The sequence below is a fragment of the Candoia aspera genome, chromosome 6, assembly GCF_035149785.1.
Source record: "Candoia aspera isolate rCanAsp1 chromosome 6, rCanAsp1.hap2, whole genome shotgun sequence".
In the NCBI taxonomy this organism is placed as follows: domain Eukaryota; kingdom Metazoa; phylum Chordata; class Lepidosauria; order Squamata; family Boidae; genus Candoia; species Candoia aspera.
The window spans coordinates 12,577,188-12,604,015 of NC_086158.1; the positions used below are offsets into that span (position 1 = coordinate 12,577,188).

Here is a 26,828-nt window from a genome sequence, read left to right on the forward strand (position 1 = left end):
GTGGATTTGGAGCATCCCACCTGTTGTCAGCTTCTTAAGGTAGCTATGTCATTTTTGATTTAAGGAGGTGCCAACCTGTGCAATATCAGCACCCATGCATATTTCAAATCATCCTTCCCCTTGCAAATCCAGACAGCTGCATGAACCTAATATTTAAGTCACATGTAAATAAATAAAGGCATTGGGATGCAATGTTACCTGTCACACAGTATTAAATTGTACATTAGCTTCATATCTTACCACGGGTGAGGAGTCTGTGTAGGGGAGTGTTTCTCAACCTTGGCAACTTTCAGATGTGTGGACTTCAACTCCCAGAATTCCCCAGCGAGAATATACATAGTAAAGCATATACATAGTAATGGCTATGACCTCATTGGGCAAGTACGTGCCTTGATGTCTGTGTTTCTCTGGTTTTGGGGATAGAATGGCGAGGCTACTGTATTTTCAACTGCATCCATTTTAGTAGGTCCTTGAATATTTTGACTCTTTTTACCCATCCCTTACTTTTTCTGGAAGACCTTCAGCAAGATGCCATCAAGAAACAATTTAATTTCAATTTCCTGGTCCATGTAACAGTTATACGTTTCATCTGTAGCTGTCTACAATATCTCATCAGTTTGGTATCCAGTGCATGTTCCTATCTGGCTGTAGTTAGGGATTATATTGTAGATAGATTGCATCACAATTGCTGGTCTGTAATTTTCTTATGGACCTGCACATGAGTAATATGGACACTGTGCATAAACAGTAAGAAAAAATTGTGACTGCTTTTGTTTCCTGTAGGATAACATCATAAGATTTCATTTTTCACTCTGCTTTATCTTGAGTCTTCTACAGGAGATCCAGCTCAATCAAAGTTCACTTGCAAGTCAACAATCAGGTGTTGGTAAATCAGGTGTTCTATGAAATCTGAAAACATCCATGAAAAACCACACATTATCAGATTTCATGGCTTAAATCCACAAATGGGTGGGATTGTTGCTGTTGTTGAACAGAAATCCCCAATGCCACATGGCAAGATATTTTTGAATTAAAGTTTCAGAAATGTTTTTTGCTGCAGAATGGTGACATTTGGCAAATGCTAATCAATGTACTGCATGTTGGCCTTATATTTAAAAACCTGGTAGTCTCATGTGCCAAATAATTGCAAATAAGTGAATAGATGGAAGCTCAGGTGTTCCACATAGGAAGATGATGGAAGTGGGATGGACTGTTCTATGTCTCCTCTGTGTGCAGTTAGAAATGCAGCAGGCTATTACAGGAAAGATAGAGCTCTTCAATCACTTCTACCAGTCACTTGTGTGGAATTATTTTCTAATTATCAAATTGAAAATCTTCCTCATTTGATTCTCTATCTGTCTGTCTATCATCACATATACCTATCCCACCACACACATTCCAAAATAGAAATATACAATAAATTGTCAACAGTGCAAAAGGCTGCTTTAGCATTATCTAGGCATACAATATTGTACCTTGAAAATAGGATTTTCCGATTTTCCTATTAAAAAATTCTCCTTTTTTAAAGTCGAGAAATCAAAGAAAGATTTCAACCTGATATCATTTCAGGTCCAACCCAAAGTCTTCCTCTGGGAAACGTAAACAAAGCTCTTAGTGGTGTGTGTGCAGACGCCAAAAGCTCCTCATTTGCTTCCCACTGAGGTGGCCTCAAAGACCTCAAGTCCTGCCTTGAAACAAACCTGAGCTGAATTGAAACTGTTGAACACTTTTGACAAGACAGCTTGAAGAGTCTCATTTGACTGATGTAGCTTCCAGTGCTCTGCTGCCTCCAGGAGTACTGAAAATTGGTGTGTGCTTTCATCTAGTCGATAAAGGATGTTTCTAAAGAAGAACCAAGGAAAACAGTAAATGCTTGGTTCAAGCAGATGAAAACAGATATATAAAGATCCACCTGAAATCATCAATGATGCCCTCAGGCGGCAGCCATATTTTACAAATTGCAAACATTATCTACTGTTCATACTAACCCTTGGCAAGCTCAGAAGTTGAATGTGTTCATTTTGTCTGATTTCCCAGAATTTTTCCCCTTCATTGTCCCATGAACATGTCTACAAGCATCATCAAGGAGGATGAACTATAAATGACAACATCAGCTCATGACATCCCTCTTGTAGCTAGGAATATCTTCTCCTTGAGAAGAGCATCCTCATCCCAACCTCAACAGATGTTACTCTTCACTGGGATATTTTCTTCCCTTTGTGCAATTTTACTTTGCCATTTCAGAGTGATTTAGCAATGACTTTTTTGAAATAGTCCCTCCTTAAAAGGGGAAACACGTGCCTGAGATAGTGCAACATCTGTAATTTCCATAATGGAGTCATCAGCTAAACTCTTGCACGAGCTTTAATATTTCACCTACAGCTGCATTTTTGTTTAATAAATATCCCATTCAAATTGAAGAGGCAGTTCCTGACAGGTTTTGCTCTTCAGATTTTCTCATTCATGCAGAGGCTAAGTCTGTAACCCATCTGGTATTTCACATGACAAGAGGCAAACATTCAAAAGAATGTTCCATGCAAATAGCTAGCTTGCACACAATGTGATGGAATGAGAGGGCAACCTTGGGGAATAGAGGGAAGAGATGCTGCCTAGGGAATGATCAGATGAAAGGAAGTCCATGACAGGGTAACGGTCTAAGAGAAGAAACTTTCGTGAAACCCACCCTGACCACTCAAGTGATAAATAGGGAGGGTGGGAGTTTTGCAAGAATCTTGCAAAAAGAATTGCAAGATTATTTTAATGTAGCCTTTCAATAAAGTAGAATTAGCTCATCTGGTGATGTTTCCTGTCTGATTTACCTGGAAGGGCTGACACACAGTGTCAAACTGATGTGTCTCATCCTTTTTCCTGTTCAACAAATGGAGCATTGTGTTTTGGTTAGTTATTGTGCATCAGTACTTAAATTCAAACTATTTGGGAGCCATTCTTAAAATCAAGCCAACCTGGACAAGCTTCAGCTAAGTAGACTTCAGCTTCTAGAATTCTCAGTGATACCCAAATTGCCTGATCAAATTTTGATGGTGTGATGTTGATCACATGGGAAAAATCAATGCGACCAGCCCTAATCAATTGGTTATACTATTAGGACAACTTCTGGGGGCATAAGAAAGACTTCCATGAAGCAACTCTTCCATGGTATTCTGCCTGGTTGTTTTTTGTGTTAATAAAATGTCCCAGTCAAGCCCTTCCATAATTACACTTTGAGCAACATTATTTTAAGTACTGCAAAATTAAACATCTTTTTAAAAGCAACCTCTATGCAGAAGGTTTCCACTAGGCATTGTGGTTCTGGATGGCAGCAGGTAATAAATAGTATCTTAAAACAGGTGTAATCATTACTCTAATTAAAGCAGTATGTAAATATCATATAAATCACTACCCAGAGGCATCTTTGGTTGTGAACCAAAGTGTGTGAAGTTGGAAAACAATTAAAATATACCTAAAAGATTGGTGAGCGATCACAGGTAGTGCTTTATCCTCAAACATATAAAAACAGATTTCATAAAGTGAATGGAAAGGGGAAAAAAAATAACAAAAGAAAGCAGCTCAGCCAAGACACTCCATTAGTAATTTAATTACAAGACAAGCCCAGTGGCAACTCCAAATTAGTAATAAAACTGCCAGTGATAGTCACCCAGAAGACTACCAGGGAGTATTTTCTGCAGATTACTATCAGAGCCATCTAATTACCATTTGAAAAAAGTGGGGTTGGCTAACAAAACAAAAAAAAAGTACAGGATAAATGGCAACTTGGGAAGTACACTTTAAAATGGTTCCTTTAGAGCTGCAAAACCAGAAATGGTTACCCCCTAAAAGCACTGAGACTTTCGTAACAGTAGCATTTAAATATTCTGTTGCTTCAAAACTCTTCTTGTATATTGATACACCACTGTAGCAAGATGAGAGAAGAAGTCTAGAATGGGAATGTAAGTTCTGACCTATGGCCAATCCAATAGATTGTCCAATGGAGTGGAAGAAATTTGTTTTGGGTGTTTTTCAATGCAGACTTTTCCCATTTGCAATTTTGGATACATAGCTGGGACTGAAACATAGCAATACTTTGATGGAAATATCCAAATGCTGACATTGAATTCTCCAACTAAGAACATTTGCCCAAAGATATATGTATGCATTGGGAAACTGTCTACCAAATCGTGAGTATTAGTAAAAATGGTTTACAAAACATATTATAGCAGAGAACATGAAAGGCAAAATTGCAAACCTTAAGAGAATTGTATATTTTAAGAGCAATTGTATACCTTAAGAGAAATCCACATAAACAAGCATGTATATATTTTAATGTGCATGTTTACTTTTAAAACAGAAATTGCATACTTATGTGCAAATTTAAGGCTGGAAAAAGCAATTTCATAAAACCAACTGACTGAGGAAAATAAATTCCTGTAAATAAGCCAACTGGATTGGCAAAATACTGATAGAACAGTTTCCTCCACCACAACTATGGGAAACAGCCATGTTTAGGACACATTGGAGTAGCTATGTAGCAAGAATTTTCTCTTCCAATACCTCAGATCTACTCCCCATTCCTCATTTGCCACTTCATCTTCTATAACAGGAGGACAAATTCTGCTCTTGGTTACTCAAAGCAGCCCTATCTAGTGCACTGGGGGTGGCCATTTTTCTTTTTCTTTTTTTAATGTCACAGTGTTAGATGTTAGTGAAACATAGGTACAAAATGATGTTACTTAAGACATATGAGGACCTCTGAAAATGGTCATTGTAAACAAGCATTTTTTTTTTGCATGCAGTGCTGAGAACGTGCTGAAAAAGAGTTGGAGTTTATAGGAAAACTGGCTAATTTTGTCTCAGGTCTAATTTCTAGTTATGGGACATTTTTAAGAAATATTCAGGAATCAAGTTATACCGCAAAGAAAAATTCTGCAAGGGCAAAGGCAAAATTTACTAAAATGATATACAAATCGGGTACACTTTCTAGTGGCAGAGCTGATGAACTTTTGCATGAAAGATAAGCATACACATAAGATAAACTGGAGAGCCAGTCTGGTCTAGTGGTTAAGGCTTCAGGCTAGAAACCAGGAGACTGAGTTCTAGTCCTGCCTTAGCCATGAAAGCTGGCTGGGTGAGCTTGGGCCAGTCCCTCTCTCTCAGCCCAAGAGCCAATCAGGCGTGTTATGAGAGTTCTAGTCCTGCCTTAGCCATGAAAGCTGGCTGGGTGAGCTTGGGCCAGTCCCTCTCTCTCAGCCCAACTCCCCTCACAGGGTTTTGTTGTGGGGAAAATAGGAGGAGGAAGGAGTATTAGTTATGTTCTCCGCCTTGAGTTATTTATAAAAATAATAAAGGTGGGATATTTTTTTTTAAAAAAAACTAAAATAAAATAATGGCCACCTAGCCTTCTTTAAGTACCAGTGACTCCTCAAGGTCTTGCAAAGTGGTCACTTTTAGAATTTCTCTTCAGGGTTATTTTAACTGGAGATGCAGAAAGTGAACATTAGGTTTTCTGCATCACATGATAAATGAGCTACAGGCACTTCAGTATGGATACCTGGAGTGGTTAGATCACTGTACCTCTAAACTTTCTATAATTGTTGTCTACTAGAACAGTACACAGGTCAATGAGGTCAAGAAGTTACTCTGAAACACCCTAAAGCATTACGCTTGCATGGATCAGCCTGTTCCACCTTGATGAGGTCTTTGCCTTATCTTGGGTGTGGTGAACTGCTTTGATGTGGTAAATAGTTTCATGGAGGCATAATGACCCATCTGTTGTGTGATCAGGACAGGGCAATGAGGCATTTAATTTTGTTGTGAAACTCCTGCTTGGCTTTGGTGTATACAGTAAGCATGGCACTTGGTTTTGCTTCAAAAGGGTGCTTTGCTAGAGCCATTGAAAAAGTGAAGCCTTAGAAAATATTGCACAGCCCTACAAAGTACAGCAAGCTTTTATTTTCAGGATGGTTTAACCTTTAGATTTAGTTTAAAAAATAAATCAGGCTGCCAGAAAGTAGCCATTTTTCTTTTTTAATGTTAGATGTTAGTGAAACATAGGTACAAAATGATGTTACTTAAGACCTATGAGGACCTCTGAAAGTGATCAGAAAGTGAGGTTTGCAAATTTAGTGCCCCTTAAAAGTCTCCACCATTGTTGTGAGCAAGATGACTAATCCTGTTGTCTCCCAGTGCTCAAACCTTCAGAAACCCCCTGTCCTGTGGTCTCCTTGTGAGGAGAACCACCCAGAGCATATGTGGGCAATCTCCCATCCTCTCCTTAGCTGGGGAGGTTTCAAGGAACTGGTCTACTCACTGGTTCCTTGACTTTGCCACAGTTGTTGGCTCCACTTACGCAATGCCATCTTCAGTTTGCCATAGCTCCCCCAGAAGTCCTCAGATAGGTTTACATTTCTACCTTCAAGAACTATCAGATGCAGAATGTTGTTATAGTAAAGATGAAAAAAATTGTCATGAGTAAGGATGGCGAGCAGGGGGCTCCCATCCAGACTATCAAGCGCATGCGTAGCACTGATGAATTGTTCAGCCATTCAAAGAGACACAGATCGGGACCGCCTTAACCCTTGGGGGTTATATGTCTGGGTTTTCCCACGCTTCTTCAGTTTGTTAGGATTCCTGTTAAGTACTAGCAATAAATATTAGAGACCAGTTCCTTGTCTCAGTGTGGTTCCTGGCTGTTAGGACATCAATCCTAACAAACTCCTACTCCCATCGAAAGAGGAAGGAACAAGCAATTAAGGAGATACGTTTAGAAATGTCTTCAGAAAACCAAGAAATGCTGCTCGCCATCCTTACTCATGACAAAAATAGCCAGTAGGGAAGACAGCACCATATAACCAGAGACATTGATCTCAGTGAGTGGAAGCCAGTCCTGGTAGGATTTATGTCTTCAAAATAAGGGTGTAAATGTCTCCTCCATACAAACATACATACATATATACATACATAGTCTAGCTTCATATGCAATAATGATATTGTATTTATGGGAAGGGATTGTGTAGAAAAGGCTATGTTGCAAGTTTATATTAGGCTTTCCAAATGATGCTTGGGCTATTGCAAAGACCATAATTTTTTCATTATGTTATTAAAATGACATCAATCCAGTTTCAGTTGACTAATCACTTCATAATATTTCTCTCCAACCTTAACTATTTTGATCACGCAAATATAATACACAGTCACTGTAATCCATTCAGAAAGATTCTTAAAAGGTAAGTGCAATGCATTATTGATGGCACTAATGAAATTACTATACCTATCACTCATCCTTAATGGGTCCATTTTAGCGACACATCATAACAACTTGAAAAGTACAGCATCAAACTGGGAAAATAATTAATATCTCCAGAGAGTAATTCTGAAGAAGATAATTTTTTTTTGCAGGACTGACAAATCAGGCTTAAAAAAATGAAAGGAAAGCAACATACAAAGGGAATTTTATTAAAAGAAGAAAAATAATTATAAGCCATTTATGTGACTGAAAAGTATTATTGTTGATGATCAAAATAATAGTTCTCTTCTCAAAATATTGTCCTTCATTAGCTTAAATGGGGATGGGGTATGACTCGTGAGCTAATCTGTATTGCATCCCATCTTCAATAAATCAGAAAAGGTAATGCCATACTTTTCAAAATGTTCTAACTACAATATTCTATAATATAAGAAATAATTTTATTTTTTATAATTATACTGAGCTATTTTGGAGATTGAGCTGAAGCACAATATATATACAGTATATGCTGTCAAATATAGCAGTTTTTCAGAGGAGAGCAAATCTGAGGCTGACCTTCAGGTAAGTGGATATTGTACTGAAAACACACTGAGTTTCTGCAACAAAACAAAACAAAAACCCTTCTTCAAGATCCCAGAACCTTCTGCTCCTAAATATCTGGACCAGACCAACAGATTTAGATTCATGTCTTGACCCAACAAACTAATTTACTTCAGGAGGACCCATTATAAATAATTACTATTCTGCTTTGTCCTAAGGAAGTTCAGCAACTGATGGGTCAGGCAAACAACAGACATTATGAATACAGCACAGAAGTCAGCCAGATGAACAGTACTGATTGCCATGAAGATAATGGTGGACAACGGTTGAACACAACAGTTACTGTCTTCCCTTAGAGATCAGTATTAATAGCACTAGTGACCAACCAGAAACTCAGTGAAGGTAGCACCAGATGATGTTTTCGTTGTGTTACCAAAGCCACAACATGGATACTAAAGGGCTACATAGCGACACATTTAGTATCACAGCTCATGTGCAAGAGTTAATCTCTGCAATGCAAAATCTTCTGGCTCTGCAAAATAACAATAATAATGTCCCTTTACATATGAAAGACCAGAAGAGTCACATGACCCCTAGGTGAGGCTAAAACATCAGTCATGGCGTGTTCTTTTCCCTGCCTGATATAAAATCAAATTCAAATCAAGACAACCACTGTAAAATTTTAGCTACAAGTTTTTAGCAATTTCTCTGTATTTTAAACTTATGTTTGTGTTCGTTGGCCTGACACCAGAAATAAATAAATATTTTGATTTGATTAAGGGATAAATACTGCCCAAATCCAGAATTTTGGTACGGAATGTCTCTAGTCAAACTTTTAATCCTGCCTCCCCATTAAGTGATTTCATGGATGAAGTCTGCTAAAAACATATCGCTTGTTCTGTCCCTCAAGTAGCACGGGATTGGATCATGTTCCATCAGCTACCATAGTTCACAGCTGATGTTTAAATCAGGCTGTAGGCAGAATTCAATAAACCTAAATAACGAAATCTAAACTAGTTAGGGTACCTAAATAATTCAGCATATTTAATTGGATATGAGAATTCACGAGGATTATTTAAAAGGAATTGAAAGGTTAGGGTTTTAGATTCCAATTTAAAAGCTACTTGCTGAAATGTTTTTTTTCCACTCCATTCAGAGACATTTGTATATCAATGCTAAACAAAATCAATAAATTGCAAATTACTGGAGGATTTGATAGACAATGATTTGACACTGACATGCAGGCTTGCTAATTAGAAGGCAAGCAGCATTGACAGAAACTATATTTGTCCACATTCAAGTATGTTCTTTTTTAAAAAAAAATCGTTCTCCCTCTCCCTGCATCTTTACTTACCCCACTTAATAAAACAAATCAAGTGCCAAAATGCAAGGTTATTAAGATTGTATAATCAGCTTTTTGCTAAATATATATTTGAATACTAACACAAGGCATAAATTGGGTGGTTGTTTGCTAGGCTAATAGCTCTTAGCATATCCTTTGCATTTTATGTCACTGGGGGAAAAGGAAAGGTTATTAAGCTATTAAACAGAAAGAGCAGGAAGGGCTGAAAACCCCTATCCTTATCTGCATGAACTATTTCAGTTGCTCCGAGAACAGGGCATGGAACTTCAGGTTTTCCTCCAGATTACTTGGCTGTTTGAATTTCCTATTAGCATTCAACAAGCTATTTGAGTGTCATTAAAAATGTTACACAATCAGTGCTTCCTATATTATCGACAGATAGTTGGGGCAATGATAAAGTTTCTTTAATGGAGAATATCTTCACAACTGAATCTCAAGCATGTATGTCAAAAACACAGATGAGAAAAAATGGATTTCTCTTTTTTTTTTTTAAATGATGGCCTGCAAAATAGTGTATGATAGGCGCTTATCCCTGAAATAGTCTGGATCTCAGGTAGCATATAATGTAACATAAAAAAAACCATTTCTACAGCCAGTTTGGTCTAGTGGTTAAGGCAACAAGCTAGAAAGCAGGAGACTGTGAGTTCTAGTCCCGCCTTAGGCATGAAAGCCGGCTGGGTGACCTTGGGCCAGTCGCTCTTTCTCAGCCCAAGAGCCAATCAGGCATGTTATGAGAGTTCTAGTCCCTCCTTAGGCATGAAAGCCGGCTGGGTGACCTTGGACCAGTCGCTCTCTCTCAGCCCAAGAGCCAGTCAGGCGTGTTATGAGAGTTCTAGTCCTGCCTTAGGCACGAAAGCTGGCTGGGTGACCTTGGGCCAGTCACTCTCTCTCAGCCCAACCCACCTCACAGGGTTGCTGTTGTGGGGAAAATAGGAGGAGGAAGGAGTATTAGCTATGTTCGCTGTCTTGAGTTATTTATAAAAATAATAAAGGTGGGATGAAAAGAAAGAAAGAAAGAAAGAAAGAAAGAAAGAAAGAAAGAAAGAAAGAAAGAAAGAAAGAAAGAAAGAAAGAAAATATCTGGGTCAGGAACAAAACAAGGCGTACAGTATATCAACTGATGCATTTCTTCTTTGCCACATTCATGGCTAAGGATGGGAAGAATCTGGAATCTTCCATAGTTTGAAGTAAAACATACAGTTTAATATACATTTTAATACACATGTTCAGATTAATCTGTGGATTGGAATATAGTGATTTTTCAGATGGTGGACTTGTCTCATTTGCAATGCTGTTCTTGGCTGAACAATTGTGTACAACATGGCATATTGTGGGCAAGATTGCAAAAAGAATGCATTATTTAATATAAATTGTTAATGACATAACAATGTGCATGTTACAGAAAATTGCACATTTTGTGTTTTTGTTCTTTAGAATGAAGACTGATTAGGAAATTAAATAGAATGGATTTACGACAGAATGACACTGGCTTCACTCCTCTTTCTTTTACTTCATGTCATAATTCCACAGGAACATTGCAAAAACCAATGTACCATGAGGCACAGAATCCCATTTCCTTGAGTTTCTCAGCTTTTTTTTTTAATTCTAGCCCTTATAGCAGCAGGGAAAACATGTCACATTTCAGCAGTTGCTGACCTATAACCCTCAACAACCTAACACAGGAAAAGTTGCTGCTGTTTGCCTTATGACTTTGAATACATACTTGAAAGTATGTTGTAAGTGTCTGCTAAAATCTCAAAACAAGTTGTGCAAATAAGTGAAAACTGAAGAGGATGAACATACAGCAATTGCAATGGTGGCCCATTAGCATCCAAGCCAAGTTCAACACCATGTTATTTTACACAAAGCTTCTTAACAATTTGGGACTGTGCCTGCTAGTACAGACCGAGTTGATTGATAAATTCATCAGAGAAGGTCAGTCCTGTTATCATGCAGTTACTCATGGAGGACCTTCTCTGTGTTGGCATCTGAACTCTGGAATGCTTTCCTTCTCCCTAAAATTCACAAGTTTCCTATTCGGTCCTTTGTTATAGAGAGTAAGGAAGATGACCTTGACAGAAATACACAAGAACCATTACCTAGGCAACGGGGGCTGAAACATTTTTTAAGCCCTGAGAAAGAGATAATATTTGGAAGCATCATGGGGAAACACCTCCCTGATTCACTGGAGCAGTGTTTCTCAACCTTAGCAACTTTAAGATGTCTGGACTTCAACACCCAGAATTTCCAGCCAGCATTCTTAAAGTTGCCAAGGTTGAGAAACACTGCAGTGGAGTATAAAAAGTATGGGGGAGGTACAGCATCACCAGACTTGCAAAATTCTGTTATTATAGCTTATCATAATAAAGTAGTTCTAGTCTTCCTGGAGATCCACCTGAATGGGGCTGATATTTAGGCACCTGGTGAAGACTCATTACTTTACCAAGATCTTTCCTACATGTATATTGAATGAATGGTTTCTGTTTTGCTATTGTTTTCCATTCTCCCCCTTTTAATGAATGTTTTATTTTATTAATTAAAGTTTATTATTGCATTTTATAATTTGACTATAAAAAACTCCATGATGCCTTTTTATGGGAAGTGATACAAGGAATATATTTAATAATCTAATGACTACTGTAAATAGTAATACTGTGGAGCTTTAGATTCAATTTCAGAAAGGTGTTTTGAAGTGTGTATAGGCCATGGGATCTCAGGAAAAGGCTGCTTTAAAGTCCTGTGGACAGATACTATGTTCTTGATCTCACATACCCCAAAATACTTTTTGGAATCAAATCCAAAGCACTGCACAGGACTAAGAAATAGCTGCAGTGGATTACCCCTTGTTAAACCCTCTTTCAGAACTTCTTTATCCCATTTCTTTCTTCCCTATGTCTTCTTCCTAAACACCAAAGGACAGTCTGTACTTCATCCTTATAAGGCATATTCAATCCTTCTTGGGCAACTAGAGTCAGGAGCTTCCTCTCAGAATTATTATAAAATAATGCAAAATTGTGAGTTTCCCCAAACCTGCTAAAATCATATGCTTATATCATTTCTGGTTGGATAAGCAATTACCTTCACATCTGAACTTCAAAAATAAGGTGATGGTAATGTCTTCAGAAGTGGAGAAAGGGGGAGGAAGGATGGTTTTGGTTGCTATATTTTCCCATATTTATCAACATGAATAGGGACGCGGTGGCGCTGCGGGTTAAACCGCTGAGCTGTCGATCGGAAGGTCGGCGGTTCGAAACCGCGCGGCGGGGTGAGCTCCCGTTGTTAATCCCAGCTCCTGCACACCAAGCAGTTCGAAAACATGCCAATGTGAGTAGATTAATTGGTACCGCTTCGGCGGGAAGGTAACGGCGTTCCGTGAGTCATGCTGGCCACATGACCCGGAAGTGTCCTATGGACAACGCCGGCTCCAAGGCTTAGAAACGGAGATGAGCACCGCCCCCTAGAGTCGGACTCGACTGGACTTTACGTCAAGGGAAACCTTTACCTTTACCTATCAACATGAAAGGCAATTCTGCATTGCTTCCAGCTGGTTCTTAAACTAACTTCAGAAATTTCAGTCCAGATTGTAAGGAATTGGCAGTGGGCAAAATTGGTGCTCAGTCCAGACTATGGGCACCACAAGACCTGACTGGTTGTTCTCCTGCTTCTTGTCCTCCATTCACTGGCTGGTTCCTATGTGGACCAGCCTACCAGTTTCTGCCTTTTCCTTTGCCACCAAAATCCTTTTGTGCCAGGTTAAAACTTTCCAATTAGCTATTAACTTTAGATGAAATTTGTTTTGTTTTTAGGCTTCAAGAGTTTCTCATTTTAATAATTCAGCTTGTCTACCGGGAGTATATTGTATCTAGAAGTGATGGACAAAGAGACATCAACAGTGATTGGTTGGAGATGATTGCATATTATTGTGATTATATGCTTGTTTTATTATATTGTGTTTGTATGTTTGTAATAATAGCTATAGTCAAACTCCTATATATTGCCCTAGGATATTTTGGAAGAAGGATGGTCAAGAAATATTTTCAATATAGAAATAAATGTATAACTTCCAGAAAGATGCTATGCAAAATTTTAGTTCTGTTCAAATAGGAATTAGTTCATTGTCTCATCCCCATTTATATTTCCTCATACATATTAATAATTATTAATTTATATTTCATGAGACAAAACCCCAGAAACAGACATAGCCTTCAAGCTTCATTTTGCAGCAGTTATGAATCTGAATTTTGTTGACAACATGTCAACAAAAGCTCCATGTAAATGCCAACATTAGGATGTGCTTAAAGTTGGTTTGATTTTCTATTTTAATATTCATCACTGTTGGCAGAAATAAATTCAGTGCAAGGTCCCTAAGTAATAATGACTAATCTGATAATGCTCTTACAAATGTCTGCTGTGGTTTTGCTCTTTCCTCATTATTCCTAATCATGCTGAATCATACCCTCGCTTAATAAATTTTAGGAAGAAAAAAACTGACGGTAATTTTGTTACAATGACTCAAATTTTATACCTGAAGCAGATGCCAAGAGCATGGAGATGAAAACTGTAATGAAGATTTGCAATTCTTTGTGAAAAATATTATGTTTATGAAAAAAACAGCCTCCTTATTTGTGGACCAGACAGCTATCATGAAATGACATGTGAAACAAAATTAAACTACTCCTGTCTTTTCATGGTTTTCTCTAGTGTTGCTTCTTTACAATGGAAACATTTACAAAGGAAAATGGAAAAGAATCAGTTTTATTTTACATAATTAGTTTATTTCATTATTAATTATACCAATTGATTCCCCACTTGGTGTTATGGATCCTCTAGGTTCTCATTCAAAGATCAGGATCAAAGCAGATGGGAGTCAAGCCATGAGAGGAATCTCTGAGAGTGATGAGCCAGGTACTTCTTGAAGTTCCAGCCAAGCCCTGAAGAGCTGTTAGTTAAGGAACACTGATCTCTTTTAGTCTAGAAGACATTGGAAAGGGCCAGGTCTGATAGCCAGAAGATGATTAAAATGAACAGCTTAGACTTGGTATCTCTTTACATAGGTTGTTTAACAAACCAGAATTCTTTTGAGACAATCATTCTACCTTTTGACTTATGGTTCTACATTCCATGAGTTCTGAGCTCTATAATAAACAGTATATAATATAAAAATAACCTTTTGCTTACAATTTACAAAATGTATTACAATCTTCATCTCTGCTATTCTGTAATTCTGAATGTGCACCCAACATTATTAAAAACAAAAAACAAACTTCTAAAACATTAGGGCAAATAATTTACAAGGTACACAACTTTAGTTCATGCAGAGATTTCCCTCAGAAATCCTGTCTCTGACCCAGGTTTGGATCTAAGACTGGTTTAACTTAAGTCGATATTGCAGTTTAAAACTTGAGTTTTTTCAGACTAATGACTGCTGATAACAGCTTGACTCAGATCCACTCCTGTTTGTTTTTGAAACTACCCATGACTTTACAATTAAGTCCTGAACATCTCCCACTGAAACAACTGTGCAGGCTGGTACAGGCCACCTCTCCATTCATAAAGCACTCAAACCAGTTAACAGTCAAACACAAAATAAAATGAAAGAAAACTGCAGGTAAAATGCAGCTTAGGAAAAAAAAAACAAGCTTAAAAGTCAAGGAGGAAGACTTTGACTTATTTTCTGAAGGTGGTAAGAATGGAATGTAAATACAGTTCCTGAGGAATGTCTTCCATATTCCAACAAGCTGGTTGTCACATATAAAGCGGTACATGGCAAGGTACAGGGTATTTGCTAGACCTCCTCTCTCTGATTGTTTCTGCTCACCTCATCAGCACTGGCACAGTTGACATGCTCAGGTCACTTATTTTGGAAGATGTCACCTTGTTGGACCTAGAGATCATGCCTTCTTTGTTATAGCCAATCTCAATCAATGTAGTTTTAGCCATCATGGGGAGTTGATTTCCTGGTCTGGTCTACCTATTGGGGCTGACAGTAACAGGGGCTCCCCAGAGATCCAGATGGTCCTGACCCTTTTGGCCTTTTGTAAGACATCAAAGTCCTGGATGTTCCCTCAGGCATTTGGGCTAGAAGATTAAACCAGCCCTGTTGGTGGATTTGTTAGACCCGTATATCTTATTATGATTTTTAAAGAGGCCTTCATCCACATGCACAAGAAATGGGGAATTGGGGTATGAGGATATTTGTAAAATAAAGATTTTGTGACCTATTGCAAAATTTTGAGTATTCCCAAATTTGAATATACTGTATATCTCACTCTATACCATCAGGATAAGCAACATCATATCTCAACATCAGAAATGGGGAAAATGTTGGTGGCAGGGGGAGGTAGGGGTGTGTGTGTGTGTGTGTGTGTGTGTGTGTGTAGACTGTTTTCTGGTCTTTGGGAATAAGCCATAGTGGAAAGAAAAGGAATGAAAAATTCTGGAAAAGGGCTTGTGTAAACTGAAGCAATCCACACTGCAGCTATTTGTTAGGCTGTGCGGGGCTTCTGATTTCATTCTAAAAAAGTGCTTTGGCGTGTGTGAGGGTACGGATGTAGCACATCTATTCACGTCTTTAAAACAGCTGCATCTTTTCCTGGGACAACATGGCAGGCTGGGAAGCACATCTAGGTAATCCAAAGTAAAGATGTAGGTGCCATAAGAAGTTGGAGGCAGGTACAAGGTTCCACACACATTCCTTTTGGGAATCGCATCTGAAGCACTGTGAGGCCCTCATGTCTGCCGTGAAATTCATAGAAGATATAGAAAATTCTGGGACATTTCATAGAATAGCAATCAATTTAAAGGGAATACTTCCAGGTTTTTCAGGTTCACAATAACTGCTGCTGATTATCTGGACAAACATTTCAACTCAAACTTTCTCAGAACAATCTTCACTTAGGAGCCTGTGAAGATGGCAGAGAAGCAGGAGGATGTTTTGACTCAGTTCTAACTAGAACCCACATTATATTTTCCTGCAGATATTTATTACTGGAAAAATCAGTAACAGTGGACAAATTACCTTTCACGGAAGCTTGTTTGTAGTTACTGATCTTCTCACTGAGGTATTGGCTACTGATTGTTTCTAAATTTAATGGCTCTATACTGCCACTTACATCAAGCTACTGTAATTAAAAATATTTGCAGTGAAGGATTGTCTTTCACATAGAATGAGTTACTTGGAGACCCTGAAGTTATAAGTATTTTTAAACTATTGATTCTCAAAAGGTCAACATCCTGGCAGAAAGGGTTAGCCATCTGAAGTAGCAAAATAACTTTTAAACAACTAAATTCTCAAGCTGAAATTCCCTAGTGATTCCATAATGCTTGCTAGCAAAAACTAAACCAACAAAAAACCCTGCAATATTTCCTCAAAAAACGTTAGCTAAAATAGCCAGCCATGCAGTCTCAGGCCACAGGCTCTAGAAGACCATCATGGATGAAGACTAGGAAAGAAGTATTTGCCAGTCTTATCAGGAGGCTGTTAACCTGGAACAAAAGGGTGGCAAAAACTCAGAACTGAATATGCAGCCAAGGACTGAAGCCAAGTAAGCAAAACACAAAAGGAGAAAGAGGACACCAGCACGGAGAGTTTTGCAGGAAACAGTTACTGCCAGGCCAGTAAGTGGTGCCATTCCAATCTCAGATATTTCTACACTTATGCATAGTATGGAAAATGGGACCTTAGTTCTCCCATCTGTCGCAAGATGATAAATATAATGTGACTAGGACTACTGAAACCTGATGAGATGATTGGCTCTTAGCACTGGAAGACTCCAAAGGAACAGGCCCAACAGAAAGGGTGGTGTTGTTGTACTGTGTGTTTATTACTAAGATGACCTTGGCTGATCTCCTAAAACTAAGGAGGCCTGGACTTAGTGTTTGGATGACAGTCTACTACACTACCTGTAAATGCCAAAGCATTAGACTAGATTGGGAATTTTAAAAAAAAAATCCTGGGAAACCTCACTGTACAGATGTCCATCTTCTTACTGTTGGACCTTAAAGTACATGGATACTTTAAGTTGAGCCATGCTCAACTCTAACAAGACTTTGGCTTTACCCAGACAGCAGAATGCTCTGGCAAGAAAGGCTCACTTTATGCACACACACAAACACAGAGAGAGAGAGAGAGAGAGAGAAATTTAGGAATCAGAACATGGAAATCCTGTTGAAAATGTTTAGGAAGGATTAAAAAGAGAAAGAAACAAAAGCAATGATGATTTTGTCAGAAGGAAGAACAAGGAACAAGGGTTCTGCTATCCTGGGCATGATCTTCATGAATAGAGAAAAAATCATTGAAGAAATGAAAGTGACTAGAATCCTGGGGAAAGCAATTATGTTATCCTTGAATTTATAATAGCCAGGTGAGGAAAAACTGAGAAGAGTCAGGCCTGTATACTGGACTTTGATGACATTAGAAACAAAAGGAAAGCCAAACCTAGTACAGGTCATTGGGAGAAGACAAGGGAGACCTGATAATAGAGTAGAAGCCTGCTGTTCTACTCCAAATGGCTCCAAGTGCATACAAGAAGAAAACAGAGAGCAAAATACAAGCAAGCAGTAACAAATTAGATAATCATGGCACCAACCAACTGGGCTAGATCCTACACAATCTAACATCTCCAAAATGTTCTCTCCCAGGCCAAAATTTGACTTCATTATGGAAGCTGTTCCACAGGAGAATTGCCAGTATTCTTATCTCCTATTCTGGATCTGCCTTCAGTGGAGCCCTACTGGTCGACATTATGCCGTCATGAAGGAGGGAACTGAAGCTTAGGACAGATGAAGAAGGAATAAGAGATAACATAGCTAAGTTAAACAAATTCAACTCTCCAAGGCCAGATGGATTGCATGCTGGAGTACTATAGAAACTAGCAAAGGTGATCACAGAACCATTCTTGGTAATCATTGAGAACTCCTGGAGGACTGGTGATGTCTTAGAAACTGGAAGGGAGCAAATTATATTTCCATCTTCAAAAAAGGAAAGATTGGGGAAACTATAAATCGGTTAGTTTGATATTTATACTGGGAAAGGTCCTCAAGTCTATTATTAACCAGCACGTTTGTGAGCACTTGAATAGGCATACCACAGTTACCAGGAGCCAGTATGGATTAAATGCAGACAAATCATGTCAGACTAACCTTGTTTCCTTCTTTGAGAGAGTTACTACTTAGTAGATAAGGGAAATGCCCTACACATAGTATACCTGGATCTCAGCAAAGTGTTCAGTAAAGGCCACCATAGTAAAATATGGTCTAGATCAGTGTTTCTGATCTGCTTGGGGATTCTGGGAGCTGAATTCCACACTTCTTAAAGTTGTTGAGGTTGAGAAACACTGGTCTAGATGATTCTTCTGCCAGATGAACTCACAACTGAGTGAATGACTGCACCAAAAGAGTACTCATTAATGGCTCCAGCACTCAGATACATAGAATTATTGATGCTATTATACTCAGCAGTTACTGAATAAGCCTCTTTTCTACAAAGTTTCATCTGTATGCTTAAATTTAGTTTTGCACCATTGTTGTTTTATACTGGTATCAAGAATTTTACAATTCATATTAGCAAAAATATGTGGGAAAATATCTAGGAAAAAAAAATGGAAGAACTATTTGCTTATCAATCCAACCGCCCATGTAGATATGTATATTCAACATAATTTGATTAGTGTTCCATACTAATTTAATTAATTAGTATGGAGTATAAATCAAATCCATTTTACTATCCCCCATCAGTGAAATGTCTTGTTAAAAAAATACAATCCATTACAAAATCTATACTCATTTCTGTCTGCAGCTTTCAGCATATTTTGCATTTATAAAAAAATTCTACTGTATATAGATTTAGCATAAATTCCCAACAGTAGCTATCTTTAACATAAAATACCCAGATGCCATTCCTTCTTACAAATATTTGTCTCAAATAGGTTTTTAAATGTAATGACCTATAATAGGTAACTTTCAAAAATCTATTTTATTTTGCAGATGCATGTTCCATAAACAATTGGATTTGGGGGTAGCTTCCTGAATGGACAAAGAAGAAGCTACTTCCTAGACAATCTTTTGCAGGATTTTATTGACAGTACTAAAACCACATGGTTCACCAGATGTAGCTGCATGTTTATTGTTACTTTTGTAATGGATACATAAGCAGCAGGGGGGTAGATGTGTATTCCTGAGTCTAACTCCTCATTTAGCATATTCCAATCAATAAGCACACAATCTAAGAAGGATATTAATGAGTTGGAAAGCATTAAAGGAGTGTGAGGATAATAAAGCATCTAGGAAATGACAGCATATTTAGTTTGGAGAAAAGACAAATAAAGGGTGAAAGAGATAGTTATCTGTTATATGGATCCTAAAAGCAAAAGAGGAGTGACAACTCATTTAAGCCCAGTAAAGACACTGGTTGAATCAGCAGGAAAATAGGTTTAGTTTCAACATTCAGAAGAAAGTCCTGCTTCTGAGAACAATCCAAAAATTCCCCATGAGGATTTTGAGGAAACATGTCAGTATTTTGATATTTTAGGTGAGGGATAGAGCCCTGAATCTAGATACAGTACATTTTCCCCATTCTACCTGCCTTCTAGAATTTGCCTACTCTCCTTCTGAAGCCATCTAAGCTAACACCCAACATTATGTCTTGTAGCAACCCGCACACTGATTACACACCATGTGAAGAAATTCTTCCTATCAGTTTTAAATCTACTAGTCAGTTTCACTGACTGGTCTCTTTTTCTTTTGCCCAAATATTTCAGGCTAATAGTCAGTGTTTCTCAACTGTTGCTGGCTGGAGAATTCTGGGAGTTGAAGTCCACACAACTTAAAGTTGCTGAGAAACACTGTAATGGGTCCTCATGAAACTATTTTCTATAGCTCTCTCAGCCACACTGTTTAATTCTGGAAGAAGACTCCTGAGGAAAAGCCAGGCCACTTCAACTTCTGTGTTGAGATATCATGATTATCAGTGAAATGAGAACTTCATTGTTAGCTACTATTCATTATGACTTTGTGGAAACAGAGATTATTTTGATCTTGTACTATTCCATGGTTTACTTTTTCCTCTGTTCAGCAAGTTTGGTTACAAAGAGTATAGATGTTTTGCAAAACATCTGCCAAATACCTGATCAATACTTCAGTATGGATCTCCCAACGTCCAGAGAGCCCAAATGCTAAGTAGGTAGAGGAAGGTGGTGCTTAACCCGCAATGTTTCTGGTCCACAAAAGCAAGATTCTACTGAAGGAGCCATGGAAGAACTTCTTATACAAGTTATTTGCTTAAGAAAGGATGGACAAGCTGCTAGTGCAAGCTTTCTGTCAGTTACAAAATAAAGTATTATTGTGACCAGAAATTCAGATGCTTGGCTGCAGGCAAGAGTGATGTCTACTGTTTGCACTTCATAACATTGCTATAGTTCAAATCACAAATAAGAGACAACAGCCAGTAATCTTTTAAGCAAGATGTCCCTCACTATTCCATTGTAATGAATGCCTATTCTAAAACACTATCAGACTCATGAGCAGGAATTCAAAGATACCTGATTTATTAAAGAATAGTATGCAGGATCACAGAGAAAGCTGAGAATGATAAAAGCACGCCAAATTCAAACTAAAAACCCTCGGTGCAAATGAGATCCCTCCCCCCGTAGAATCTTCCCAAGCTCACAATCCCAGGTGCTCCTAACAGCTTCTGATGGTCTGTGGGAAAAGTCCTTGAACAGAGAACATAACCCAAACACATTCTATTGAAATGAACACAGATACAGAGCTTGGTACAAGGTTTCACAGTAGCTCCCTCCCAAACAGAAATGCACGTCAGCGCCATGGCATGTGAAATGTTACGATGTATAAACTACATTGAATCAGTGAACATGACATCCATTTCTTACTAATAGCTTTTTCAAGTGTTCTTGTAGTCACAGAACACAATGTGCTGCATTTCATGAAAAATGTGATATAACTGTTGTAATTTTACACTCTGGAGCTACTGAATGCATACACTGAAGACATGATGAAGTATAAAGTGTTGCAATAATGCATACAGCTATGCATATCACTTCTTGGTTCATTGCTAAGAATAATGCCATCTTCTTAGTATTTGAATTTCAGGTTTTATTCATAGCTTTATTCAGTGGTAGCTGGTATTCACTGGGGCAGAGGGTATGGCAAAATTAAAAGGGACAGTTTGTTCAGCCACAAACTAAGGCATGCAAATTCAAAGCAGGAAGTGGTTGGGTTCACACAACCCTCTTTACTAAGTTAGTGAAAGACCTAGCAGATGTATTGATACAATAAGCTGGGTTAGTGTTAATGTTGGTTTGAATATGTGTAGCTTAGTGTACTATGAGAAACCAAACCCTCAGGCTGGTTTATGGTACAATGTATTGTTTGAAAACAGAAAAAAAAAGTTTAGAATGGTAGAAGGAGTTATGTCTTGATTTATATAACACTAGAAAAGCCTGTATTGGAATTCCATTTAACAATGGCAAAAGCAATTCATTATACTGAAAGACTGTGCTTAAATTTGTCTTCCAAATTCACAAAAAAATTCCCACCAAAAAAAGTTATCTGCCACATCCTTAGGGTCAATTTCTTTCAAATGTTGATGGTGGTATTTGTTTAGTGTGAGATAACAGATGATGCTGTTGCTGCTTCCCCCCCTCCCTCCCCCATTCCATCTCTTTCTAATACTTCTGCAGCCTTCCTGGCTCCGTAGACTTCCTGATTTGAAAAAGACCCATGAGAGGACCCATGTCTTCATGATGTCTTCTTCTGGGACTTAACCAAAGGGTGGAAAGCCAGGAAATGACAGAATACTCTCACACTTGGCTACCTCATAATGAAGAGCAGTGCAAGAACCATAAACTCAACACCTGGGGATTTTTCATCAAACTGAACAAGATTTTCTTGTTCAAGATAATTTTGCCTAAGCAATGTCTGGCATAGCACTGGTGAAAACAGAATGTCAGGCTAGATAGGGTAAAGGTAAAGGTTTCCCTTGACATTAAGTCCAATTGTGTCCATCTCTAGGGGGCGGTGCTCATCTCCGTTTCAAAGCCAAAGAGCCGGCTTTTGTCCGTAGACACTTCCTCCATGGTCATGTGGCTAGCATGACTAAACGGAACACCGTTACCTGCCCGCCGAAGCGGTAACTATTAATCTACTCACATTTGCATGTTTTCAAACTGCTAGGTTGGCAGGAGCTGGGACTAGCAATGGGAGCTCACCCCGTCACACGGATTCGAACCGCCGACCTTCCAATCGGCAAGCTCAGCAGCTCAGCGGTTTAACCCGCAGCGCCACCGCGTCCCACTTCAGGCTAGATAGGTCCTATTTTAATCCACAATCTTATGCTCTGTGGTTCCCAGATAAATTTATTCATACATTATGCTCTCCTGATGATAGTCTCCTCTGTGTCATGTTAACATCTGAACTTGTATGGCTGTGTCTAAGCTGAGCCCAGCTACGTCAGATTCCTAAGATGATCTTGGTAATCTCCAAAATGTAAGGAGGCCTGGACTTAGTGTTTGGATGATAGACCACTGGACTGCTTAAATGCCAAAGCAGTAGGCTAAATTGGGAATTAAAAAAAAAAAATCCTGGAAAACCTCATTATATGGATGTCCATCTCCTTACTGTTGGCAAAAGAATTATATGGATACTTTAAGTTAAGTCAACAAGACTTTGCCTTTATCCAGACAGCAGCATGCTCTGGCAAGACAGGGTCACTTTATTCCTTCTTTTGGGGGTTTTGCAACAGTGGTCTAAAACCTTCTCTTTTTTTTGGTATCCACTCCCATTTTATATCTGAATTACTGTCTGCTTGTTCTTTTGTCTTCTCTGATGACTGCATTGTATTATTGTTTTTATTTTTCTATTAGGCTCTTAACAGTATCATTTAAATGTATAAAAATGCCATCCAAATATTTATCTTTATAAAGAATAGAATAAATTACACTTGTCCTCATGAGATCTTGTTATGGACAGTGGCATATAAACATGAGAAATACATGATCTATGGTCATTCAAGCAGAAAATAATGGGCAGTTCTACTGCTACTATAGAAACCCCTTACTCTGGGGCATCTGAAGTGGATAATTGGAGAACCATCAAATAATATAAGCTGTTATCAGATATTTGAAGGGATATAGATGACACACATACTGATGGTCTCAGAATTAGACCTCTCACTCACACTTTTGCTCTCTATGGTAAAAGGTGAAAGGCCCCCTGTGCAAGCACCGAGTCATGTCTGACCCTTTGGAGGGATGCCGCTTTCACTACGTTATCTTGGCAGACTACAGGGGGGTGGTTTGCCATTGCCTTCCCCAGTTGTCACCTTCCCCAGCAAGCTGGGTACTCATTTTACCAACCTTGGAAGGACGGAAGGCTGAGTTGACCTGAGCTGGCTACCTGAGAGAGAATCCAGCTTCCGCTGGGATCGAACTCCGGTCGTGGGGAAAGTTTCAGTCGCAATACTGCCACCTACCACTCTGCACCGCACAAGGTTCCTTGCTCTCTATACATCTTGTTAATTTGATGTCCTGGGTGTCAGTTGTCAGAATTCATAACCTCCCCAAATTTCAGTGACTGCATTAATTACCCATAAATCCCAACCCATAAATCCCAACTGGGCTAAATAGATTAATGCAGTTATATGGTTCTATCACAGATCATCTCATCCTGTGTTTGGAATCACACACCACATAATAGCTGACAGTCTATCAGAAACAATAATGTTGGTTGCATAACTGGCATGTCAATAATTGTGTCCATTGTCCCAGTCCAGACCAATGCTGGAAAGATGACTGGAACAGTGTGGGCACTGGCCATATGTAGGCTATTGCCATGTTACTTGGGTAATAAACAAAGTAAATCAGACACAGAAGGATGAAATTATGCCTTCTGGTCTGCACGGGAAAATACTGTTACAGCAAATCTAATTATCAGTGCTAAATCAATCTTATCTTTCCTTTCCTTTCCTTTCCTTTCCTTTCCTTTCCTTTCCTTTCCTTTCCTTTCCTTTCCTTTCCTTTCCTTTCCTTTCCTTTCCTTTCCTTCCTTTCCTTTCCTTCCTTTCCTTTCCTCCTCTCCCATTCCCTCCCCCAAATATCTCTTTTTAAGAATTAAAACTAGGGAATCCAGGATGCTAGAAGGAGAAGTTGATGGCCAATGCCATCTGAAAAGCAATCCCTATGCTTTTGTCAATTACAATGACTAAGCTGAAAAATGTAAGTCCCAATGACTATATAGAAGACAGTCATTCTATTGGTTCCCCACACCCCTCGAAGAATATGTGCTTTATTATGAAAATATATTCTATCTTCACAAGGCAGTAAATTATAGTATTTATGGAATCTTAATGATCTAAGCACAGTTGGAGCTTGAAGGTCAAGGCAGCAAACGGCATCCTAAATTTCTGTTTACCAATGAAGCTTTGTATTTATTACAGCACTGTTTTTGCTGCTATAGTTAAAGGTCTGCCAGCGTTTCCATTATAAGCCACTATTTCAGAGGTTTATAACTCACTCATAAATCTCCACTTCGGGACAAAACGCAGTGCAAAACAAGGTTTCCAGTGTGGGAGTGTGGCTTCCCCCCCCCCGCCCTCTCTTTCTTGTTTGCTACAGTATATGGAAATTCTTATTTTTAAAATGTAGAAGCCAATCTGAAATATTCAAGACGCACAATCAGCTGTCACTAGATTCAATGGAATGTACATTTTTCAGAAATAGGAATCCAGGGCTGTTCAATCTGTTTTATGCCATAAGAAGGGAAAGCAAACCAAGTCTACCATTTTTATGCATCATTTCAACATTTATGGACACCTACAAATATTAACGACAGGATATTACAGTACTTTCTCTCCAGAGTTCTTAACAGAAGCTGCCAGATACATTTTGCTATGGATATTGGGCTTCTAAAGCTCTAACATGTTGAGTGGGGGAAACTAGACTGGGTGTGTGTGTTTTGTTTTGTTTTTTTAAATTATAATGACTAGCCATTGTAGCTAAATTGATCTTGTGAATAATACTTGAAAAGATTAGATGACTGCATGGTTAAATGATGTAGATGGCTTTGCTGTAGTAAGGAGACAGGCAATGGGCCATTCATGGGCTCTAACATGAGTGAATATACTTGGACAGTGCAGTCACACCATCCTGGAAAAGATGCAGCTGCTTTACAAAGTTGAGTACATAAGAAAGTATTTGGTCTCTGAAGCACTTTTCCCTCTTCAAATCCAAAGCACTGCACAGTCATACTACTATCACTTTTCATAATGCCTCCCCATCATCTGAGCTGCCATTCTTAGAAAATAATAACAACAACAACAATAATTAATAGCTGCAACCTAGTGGGTGTTTTTACAAAAGTGTGTCCCCTGGAAAAAAAGACCAAAATAAAGTTCCATTGATTTTCTTTGGTGCAATATATCTCAATAAGGGTGTTGTTGTACAGAACTGTGACAAAATTACATGCTAGGTCTCTTTGTTATCAGTTGCATTTCATTTAGTGGTATCTTGTTGAAAGACTGGTACACCAGATGCATAGCAAGGCAGCTGTAGAAGGCAAGCCAAATTACCATACTAGTTGACATAACAATATGAAGTTTTGCTTTTACCTGTAAAAACCTGGAGGAACACCTGAAACTAAGAAGTTTTTCTCAATACTCTGCAATATATCGTTCAACATCCTGATACGGGCAGGAGCTCTTTCCTTTGGGTCATTGGCTGGCCGCATCTCATCTGATTGAAACAACTCTGCACTCTCCCGCAAAGAGTAAGCCATGGACAGCAACTTGCCAGCATTCTGATGGTCATCGGCTAAGAAAGGAATATGATGCAAAAACAGCTTTAGGCTTACTGACATATTAGCTTACTGACTCATTTCATTACAATAATTTTACACAGTAGGGCACAACTCGGCAGGGGCTGACTGTGAGTCTGGGATGCTAAGCTGTCTACATTTGCATTTCTACACAAAGAAGAGGCTGACATTTGGAGCATATGTTGCTTAAGACATCAAGCGTATCTGGGATACTCATTCCAGACTAGTCTAAGCCTAGTATCTAGGCACTTCTTGGTGGTCTCCCATCTAAGTATTAAAGGGAGGTGCCATTCTCTTTCTTGACTACAGCATGGACCATAGTACCAGTAGCTATATAGCTTAGTTTACCTGTGTTAACAAATCTCTCTAAGCCATACCATAATAAACTGCAAGGAAAAATGACAACACATACAAATCTGTACCTATACAATCATTTCTTTTTCTGAATATAGACATTCAGTAGTTAAATAGGAAGCCTAAACCTTCATGGATAAATAATGTTTGATCTGTATATATCTGGAAAGCTTTGTATATATCTGTATATATCTCAAATCAATTTAAACTAGAAGCTTTGCAGTGTAAATATCCATCCATCCATCCATCCATCCATCCATCCACACATATATATATACAATGTGTGTGTGTGTGTATGTGTCTGTGTGTGCGTGCATGTACTCATGCATCATGTATGTATTTAGAGGGAGGGAGGGAGGCAAGGTTTATTCAGGTCATGGGACAGATTCCCTTAACTTCAAATCTATACCGGTTTACCAAGATATAAATTAAATTACCATGAAATAGGGAAGTTTGAATCTGTTTGCTTTAAAAAAACACACACACAACAACCTAAAATCTGCA

At 38.5% G+C, this 26,828-nt stretch overlaps 1 protein-coding gene across 2 annotated transcripts in view; it reads right to left on the reverse strand.

The window, feature by feature from the left end:
- Nucleotides 1–355: 355 nt before the first annotated feature.
- NAALADL2 (N-acetylated alpha-linked acidic dipeptidase like 2) overlaps nt 356–26,828 on the reverse strand; it is a 443,576-nt gene continuing 417,103 nt past the window's right edge. For both annotated transcript variants that reach the window (XM_063306434.1, XM_063306433.1), the window contains exons 12-13: nt 25,765–25,966; nt 356–1,842 (exon numbers count right to left, since the gene is read on the reverse strand). In XM_063306434.1, the coding sequence (XP_063162504.1) occupies nt 1,644–1,842; nt 25,765–25,966 (401 nt within the window). In that variant the 3' untranslated portion in view covers nt 356–1,643. The remainder of the gene's footprint in view (nt 1,843–25,764; nt 25,967–26,828) is intronic.